The following is an 8,388-nucleotide window of genomic DNA, read 5'->3' on the forward strand; positions in this document are numbered from 1 at the left end:
CACCTCGCTCAGCCAGTGAGCGGGAACCGGTCTGTATGTGGGATCCGAACCCTCGGCGGGAGCGCCACTGCGCTCCCAAGCGGCGCACTGTAGCAGTGTGCCACCGGGCCGGCCCCATTTCTTCACTTTTTAAAATGAACTTTTCATTGTTTTAAGTAAAAGTTGAAGAAAAGTTGAAGAAATGAAGTTATTGTACTAAAAGCTTTTTAGAGGCTAGAAGAGAAACTAGCATTTCTTTCATGCCTGTTATATTATCTATCTATTAAGGTAGATACTTTAGATATAAACATTCTATTTTATTCTCATAACTTTTTGAAATATATTCTGGGGTTTTTTTAATGTGGAAACCAAGACTTAGTGTTTAACTAACTTGCCACGGTCCCACAGCTGTCAAATGACAGAACCAGCATCTGATATTGGTCTCTGATTCCAAATTCTCACGCTTTCTACCCCAAAATTTTAAAAGATCTATAAGGTTCTTACATAAATTATTGTAACTACTCTGTAGATCTCATGTTTCCACATGTATTTATTTAATTTAAAAATTGAGCTGTTCTTTTTATGAATTTCAAAATGGATACTTTTTAAAGCTATAAATAGATAACTAGACTGAAGAAACCCCTTTTTATGAAACCTAGGGAATTTTTTAAAGTGTTTTTTAAAGCTCTTGCTTTCCTTCTACCTAAGAATAACCCATACCTGGTTTTGTTTGTTCCCTTTCATAACATGGCTAATTTTGCATTGCTACTAAAAATATATGCAGTATTCAGCATAGCTAGTAATTCTTTCATGAGGAAATTTACTAATGTAGAACTTGATAGTAAATAATTCATGGGTATTTCTGACACAGTTGTTATATGATAATATAGTTATGACATCTCAAGTGGATTTGAACAGCAATAAATGCTTTCATCTTTAATGATTCTATTTTTCACTTTAATATTTAGTTTCTGTATACCATGCTGATCTTTTTACTTTTTTTCTTTTTTTCCCTGTTATCTTTCTTTTGTTTCCTCTTGAAATTTCTTCTCCTACATTCTGTCTATGCATTGAATTATTTTAAAGTGCTTTCAATACTTGCAAATACAAATGTCACCAAATCTGTAAAAGGAGGTAGAAAGTTGGAGAGGGGAAGTAGCAATAGCTGCTCCTGGGTTAGCAGTTGAGCACTGAAAACGAGTCCTATGGCTCACTTTAATTTCTTTACCCTGACTTATAAAATTTCAGAAGATAAGACCCTTTCTAAAGAAAACCTGTAAAAGCTATGCCCTACAAATGGAAATGACTATTTACCTTACAGTTTTCCGTATAAAAAATTCTATTACTTCTTCAACAGTGCTGTAGTGCTTCTTCACATTTTCACATATTTAGAGAAATTAAGAAAAGATTCATGGATATCGCCATTAAGTGTTATGTTTTGAGTCAAACATCCAGGTCCTTAAATGTTTGATTTGCCACAGAAAGGAAGAACATCATAAATCCAATTAGCAATGTAATTTCAAAAGACTAAAGTTAGCTTCCACCTCCTTCTGTTTCAGGAAGGAGAACATGGGCTGGATGAACACAAGCTCCACCAACATCCAGGTCCTTAAATGTTTGATTTGCCACAGAAAGGAAGAACATCATAAATCCAATTAGCAATGTAATTTCAAAAGACTAAAATTAGCTTCCACCTCCTTCTGTTTCAGGAAGGAGAACATGGGCTGGATGAACACAAGCTCCACATGTATCTTTCTGCCTTGCAGTCTTTGATCCCATCTCTCTTTGCATTAGTGCTACAGAATGCACCTTTCTCCAGCAAAGCCAAGCTTCATGGTGAAGTGCCACAGATAGAAGGTACTGAACTTAAATTCTGGAAGGAAGATGTAGAATATTAGCTTAGCTTCCCAAAGAATTGTTTTCGATTAAAATTCTCAAAATCACTTTATATGACAGCATAATTACTAAAACATGTATGGAATCTTGTGGTCATAGATTGTATGATATCTAAGGTAACCTATATGACTTCATCTTTTATGGATAAGCCTCATAGTATTATTTTATAATATTTGTACTTTCTTTCCATTCTTAATCTGTAGTCTTTTTATTGCCTTTTTAGGGTACTAATATAAGTGTTTCCTTCCATGAATAGATTTGAGTCAATGAAAAGATTCACTTAATAACTACTAGTGCCATTATATGAAGCTTGTCATTTCTGCTTTCTTTATATATTCTTCTTCCCCAGCTGTCTCATCTTATTTTCAATAGGGGAAGGTAAATACTACTTTTTCCTACTATGTCCTTAATAGAAAGGAATTTATAAGCATATGTGGTAGAATTTTTTAAAGAATGTGACTTATTTTCAGTACATGAAATTACAGAAGTACATGAAATTTTCAGCAGAGGCCAGTATTTTCTTATCTCACTCTCCAGGGAGCCTGAATGCCCTTTGATACATGCAGGCAATTGATAACCCCACTGCACCTAACCCCCAGGATAAATGGCTATAGACAAGCTGAGGCTGTGTATCAGATTACCTTTGCAGCTTTTTCAGATTTGTGAAATTACCCATATCTTTTACCAGCTTCTGATAGACAAAGAATTACAACATCAAGAACATCAGCAGATACTCATTGTTTTTAGAATTACGTTTTTCATATAAATGGTTGGACTACCTATAATCTTTGGGATATAATGCAGTGTGTCCAAGGATACACAAAGTTCAAGATAAAATGGTGTATACTATTTGAATGTCAGTTTTATTTGGAAAATTGAGAATGCATGGTGTGGAATTAGTTTAATATTTTATTAAAAATGATATTATTGAGGAGAATGAAAATTCAAACTTTAAGACTTTGTAAAACACAGCTGTCTTCAGGTTCTACCCTTTTACTCATTGAGACACTTCATTTGCCTAGAGATTTTCTTATCTTTCTAATTCTCTTTCTCTTTCTACTTTGCTGTATTAGTTTGCTACAGCTGCCTTAACAAAGTACCACAGAGTGGCTTAACCAACAGAAATTCATTATCTCACAGTTCTAGAGTCTAGAAGTCTAAGATCAAAGTGTTGGCAGAGTAGGTTAAGTTCCTTCCAAAAATTGGGAAGGAGAGGGAAAAAAAAGCTGTTTTATGCCTCTCGCCTAGCTTCTGGCAACTTGCTGACAGTCTTCAGTGTTCCTTGGTTTGTAGACTCATCACCCCCATCTCCACCTTTCTCTTCACATGGCACACCTTCTGTCTAAATTTACCCTTTTTATAAGGAGGCAGATACATTTATAAGAGGTCTACTCTCCTTCAGTATGACCTCATCTTATCTGCAGCAAACCTATTCTAATAAGATCATATTCTGAGATACTGAGAATTAGGACTTCAGCATAAGAATTGGGAGGCGGGGAGGTGTCCACCTAAAATACTTATTATTCCTTCATTTACTTAAATAATTCTTAATGTCAGCTCTTGCCAGACACTTGCTAGAGATTAGAGAGAACAATTTCAAAGCAACTTCTTTACCATCCTGAACCTACTTTCTAATGTTTGTGTGTCCTCTTGTGATTGTTTTCATCATACCAAAAATAATCTTTTATTGTCAATTCTTGTTGACTTCATTTGACTCCTTGACTTTTAACAGTAGCTTTCAATATTAATGTTGTTTTAGCCTCATTTGTGTTATAATGTATTTATTGTAAATGAGGATTTATTATATCCTCATTTGGGGTTGTATTAGTCCATTTTTGTGTTGCTATAATAGAATACCTGAAACTAGGTAATTTATAAAGAAAAAAGGTTTATTTGACTCAACAATTCTGGAACAGCTGCATCTGTTGCAGGCCTCAGGCTACTTGTACTCAGCAGAAAGTGGCAGGTTGCCAGTGGGTACAAGATCACATAGCGAGAGGAAGCAAGGCCGGGGGTGGTGGTGGTTGGGGGGTGCCAAGGTCACTTATATAACCAGCTCTCCCGAGAACTAATAGAGAGCTCACTCACTATCCCCATCACTACCAGAGAGGATATTAATCCATTCTTGAGAGATCTGCCACCGTCACCCAAATAGCTGCCAACACTGCCACACTAAGATCAGATTTCAACACAAGCTTTGTTGGGGCAACATACCTAAACTCTATTAAGGGTATATCCACATATCTATGTCTGTGTATCTATGTATGTATATACGTACGTATAATTTGAGGTATAATTTATTATAAATGAATTTTTTTCTCATAAATGAGAAAAAATGATAACTCACACAAGTATTTTTATTACTAATTTATTCTGCAACATTAACTTATATTTATGTCAGGCACTGTCTTAGACACTTGGGATGCACTCATGAATAAAATAGACAAAAATCTCTACCATCATAGAGCTTGTATTCTAATAGGGAAATACATTAATGATTCACAATAGCTGTTATTTTGCAGGATAACTGTGGCTTTTTCATTGACAATAAAATGCTGGTGTTTTGCCAGTCTATTAAAATGTCATTCTGGAAACCTTTCTGTATTGTTGTGTGTTACATACACAGTTTTTTTAAACAGTTTAAATGGAATAATATTTTGAGGCTCCTGAACCATTCTGATTGCTTATGTATAATCACTGAGTTACCCATGTAATTGCTTATTTTCTGGCATTTTCCATCTTTTGGACCTGTCTTTAAACCTTTCGACCTCACTCTTTCTATAGTAAATCTCAACATAGCTATTTTACTTTTTTTTTTGGACTGGTAAGGGGATCGCAACCCTCGGCACGGTGTGGTCTGCACCACGCTCAGCCAGTGAGCGCACTGGCCATCCCTGTATAAGATCCGAACCCGCAGCCTCGGTGCTACCCGCAGCCTCGGCGCTCCCAGCACCGCACTCTCCCAAGTGAGCCACCAGGCCGGCCCTATTTTACTTTTAATTATTCCATTACTTTCCAGTAATTTATCAGTATTTCTTGCAGGAATAACATTTATTTCATCATAGTATGGCAGATTGTGACCGATATACTAGAACCCTGTTTGACAGTATCTTAGATATGCTTTGGCTTGATATAGTCAATATGAAGTACAAATATCCCTCACCATCCACATCCATTTGATTCCTGGGTTGGGATAGTGAGAAATCAAGGGATACTGTGTTATCTAAATTTATTTATTTGTTTGTTGTCTATTAAGATAGGAAATAGAGTTCAGATAGCAAGGGATAACTGATACCTGTATTTAATATATTGTTAAATGCCTGGTGCAGCATAGGAATATAATAACAGTTTTGTCTTTGAGCATTTTTTAAATTATTTGCTATTTCAAATTTTTTAAATTTAATAATTGTCATTAATCATTAACGTGTTTTCAGAGGGATAAATACCTCATGTGCTCACTCATATATGGGAGCCAAGAGAGAAAGGAAGGCAGGGAAGAAAGACCACAGTAGTGGCATGATTCAACAGAGGGAGGGAACATTCCTAAGGCTACAAATTGGAGTTGAGGGGAGAAGGGGAAGGGGAGGGAGTTTGGGGAAAGGAGACAAAGGGTACAAAAGTAATTTCTGGTAATGGGTATGCCCCCAGTATAAATCTGGCCCGCACATCATGGACAGGAGGGAGGACAATCAGCTTTGTATCTCATGAATATTTGTAATAAATAAATAAAAATTTCAAAGAAATAAATTTAAAAAATAATAATAAAATAAATAAATATTGGTCTTGAATCATGAAAAAAAATCATTAATGTGTTTTGAGAAAATGCTGCATCTTATATGTCTTTTTAGGGTATCTGCCTCTATGTAGGAGTTGCCTTCATTAGAAATTTCTGACTAACAGTTAATCAGCTGTTGGCATGCATTATTCACTAAATAGCCACCCAAGAAGTAGTCCCTTAGTAACCTGGAATCTAATTACTATTTATAGAATCATAGATTTTATTGATATGCTTAAACTTTTAAAATATTTTAGTATATATATATATTCATGTTTTATTTACATAATTTTAAAAGTAAATTTTTCAGTTTTCCCTGAAAACTTAAAGAATATAACATGGGACCCTGGTTATAATATCTACAAAAATACTACATATTGACTTATCTTACTAGTCACTGGCTTTCACATTTTATATTAACTTAATGTTCGTCAAGCAATAAAATACTAACTAACAGAATACAGCAACACATACAGAAAATTATACACCACGATCAAGTGGGATTCATCCCAAGGATGCAAGGTTGGGTCAACATATGCAAATCAATAAATATGATACACTGCGTTAATAAAAGCAAAGACAAAAACCACATGATCATCTCTATTGACGCTGAAAAAGCATTTGACAAAATTCAACATCCTTTCATGATAAAGACTCTCTACAAGTTAGGCATAGACAAAGTATCTCAACATAATTAGAGCCATATACAGTAAGCCCACTGCCAATATCATCCTGAACAGGATGGAAAAAAAGCTGAGGGCCGGCCCGGTGGCGCACTGGATAGTGCGCCGCTTGGGAAGCGCGGCGGCGCTCCCAATATGATCCTACATATTGAACAGCCTAAAGCTTCTATAAAAAAAACTCCTAGAGTTGATAAATGATTTCAGCAAAGTTGCAGGATACAAAATCAACACAGAAAAATCAGTAGCATTTCTATACTCAATGAGTGAACACACAGAAAAAGAAATCAAGATAGCTAGCCCATTTACAATAGCCACCAAAAAATAAAATATTTAGGAATAAAGCTGACCAAGGATGTGAACAATCTCTATGAAGAGAACTACAAATCACTATTGAGAGAAATAAAAGAAGACACAAGAAGATGGAAAGATATCCTGTGCTCTTGGATTGGAAGAATTAACATTGTGAAAGTGTCCGTATTACCCAAATGCAATTCCCATCAAAATTCCAATGACATTTTTCTCTGAGATGGAAAAAGCTATCCAGACATTTACATGGAACTACAAAAGACCACACAAAGCCAAAGCAATCCTGAGCAAAAAAAAATAAAACTGGAGGCATAACATTACTAGACTTTAAACTACATTACAAAGCTCTAATAACCAAAACTGCATGGTACTGGCACAAAAATAGACACACAGATCAATGGAATAGAATAGAGAACCCAGAAATCAAACCATACACCTACAGCCATCTGATCTTTGACAAAGGCAGCAAATTTACATACTGGGGAAGAGACTGCCTTTTCAACAAGTGATGGGAAAACTGGATACTCATATGTAGGAGAATGAAACTAGACCTGTACCTTTCACCATATACCAAAGTCAATTCAAAATGGATTAAAGAATTAAATATACATCCTGAAACAATAAAACTCCTTAAAGAAAACATAGTAGAAACACTCCAGGAAGTAGGAGTGGCTACAGAATTCATGAATAGGACCCAAAAAGCACAGGCAACTAAAGGTAAAAAGAACAAATGGAATTATATCAAACTAAAAAGTTCTGCACAGCAAAAGAAACAATCAACAAAGTAAAAAACAACCAACAGAGTGGGAGAAAATATTTGCAAAATATACATCTGACAAAGGATTAATATCCAGAATATACAAGGAACTCAAACAACTCTACAGCAAAAAAAACAAATAACCCAATTAAAAAATGGGCAAAGGAGCTGAACAGGCATTTCTCAAAGGAAGATATACAAATGGCCAACAGACACATGAAAAAAATGCTCAGCATCACTCAACATTCGGGAAATGTGAATCAAAACCACACTGAGATACCATCTCACTCCATTTAGGATAGCTAACATCCAAAAGACTGTGAGTGATAAGTGCTGGAAAGGTTGTGGAGAAAAAAGAACTCTCATCCACTGTTGGTGGGGCTGCAAAATGATATGGAGGCTCCTCGGACAATTACAGATAGATCTACCATATGACCCAGCTATTCCACTGCTGGGAATATACCCAGAGGAATGGAAATCATCATGCTGAAGGGATACCAGTACTCCAGTGCTTATTGCAGCTCTATATACAATAGCCAAGAGCTGGAACCAGCCCTAATGTCCATCATCTGATGACTGGATAAGGAAACTGTGGTACATCTACACAATGGAATACTACTCTGCTATAAAAAAGAACAAAATACTACCATTTGCAACAACATGGATGGACTTAGAGAAAATTATATTAAATGAAACAAGTCAGGCACAGAAAGAGAAATACCACATGTTCTTACTTATCTGTGGGAGCTAAAAAATAATTAATAAATAAACACACAAACAAATAAGGTTGGTGGGGGAAGAAGACAGAATAACTACAAAAATTCCTTAAACTATTTAAGTCAAGAGAACAGAAATGATGTGGAGGGGAGGGGTGGAGAGGAATGGGTAAAGGGGAATGATAATCAAGTTCAACGTATTTTGAGAAGTAAAATTTTATTTTTATTTATTTATTTTTTTTGTCTTTTGTCTTTTTTTCCGTGTCCGGCAACGGA

The 8,388-nt window shown here is 35.5% G+C and overlaps 1 protein-coding gene across 1 annotated transcript in view; it reads left to right on the plus strand.

Moving 5' to 3' along the window:
* KIAA1468 (KIAA1468 ortholog) overlaps positions 1-8,388 on the plus strand; it is a 145,025-nt gene that overhangs the window by 90,379 nt on the left and 46,258 nt on the right. The window contains exon 16 of the mRNA XM_008581669.1: positions 1,689-1,836. Within this exon, the coding sequence (XP_008579891.1) occupies positions 1,689-1,836 (148 nt within the window). The remainder of the gene's footprint in view (positions 1-1,688; positions 1,837-8,388) is intronic.

The sequence above is a fragment of the Galeopterus variegatus genome, unplaced genomic scaffold, assembly GCF_000696425.1.
Source record: "Galeopterus variegatus unplaced genomic scaffold, G_variegatus-3.0.2 Scaffold2430, whole genome shotgun sequence".
Lineage (NCBI taxonomy): Eukaryota > Metazoa > Chordata > Mammalia > Dermoptera > Cynocephalidae > Galeopterus > Galeopterus variegatus.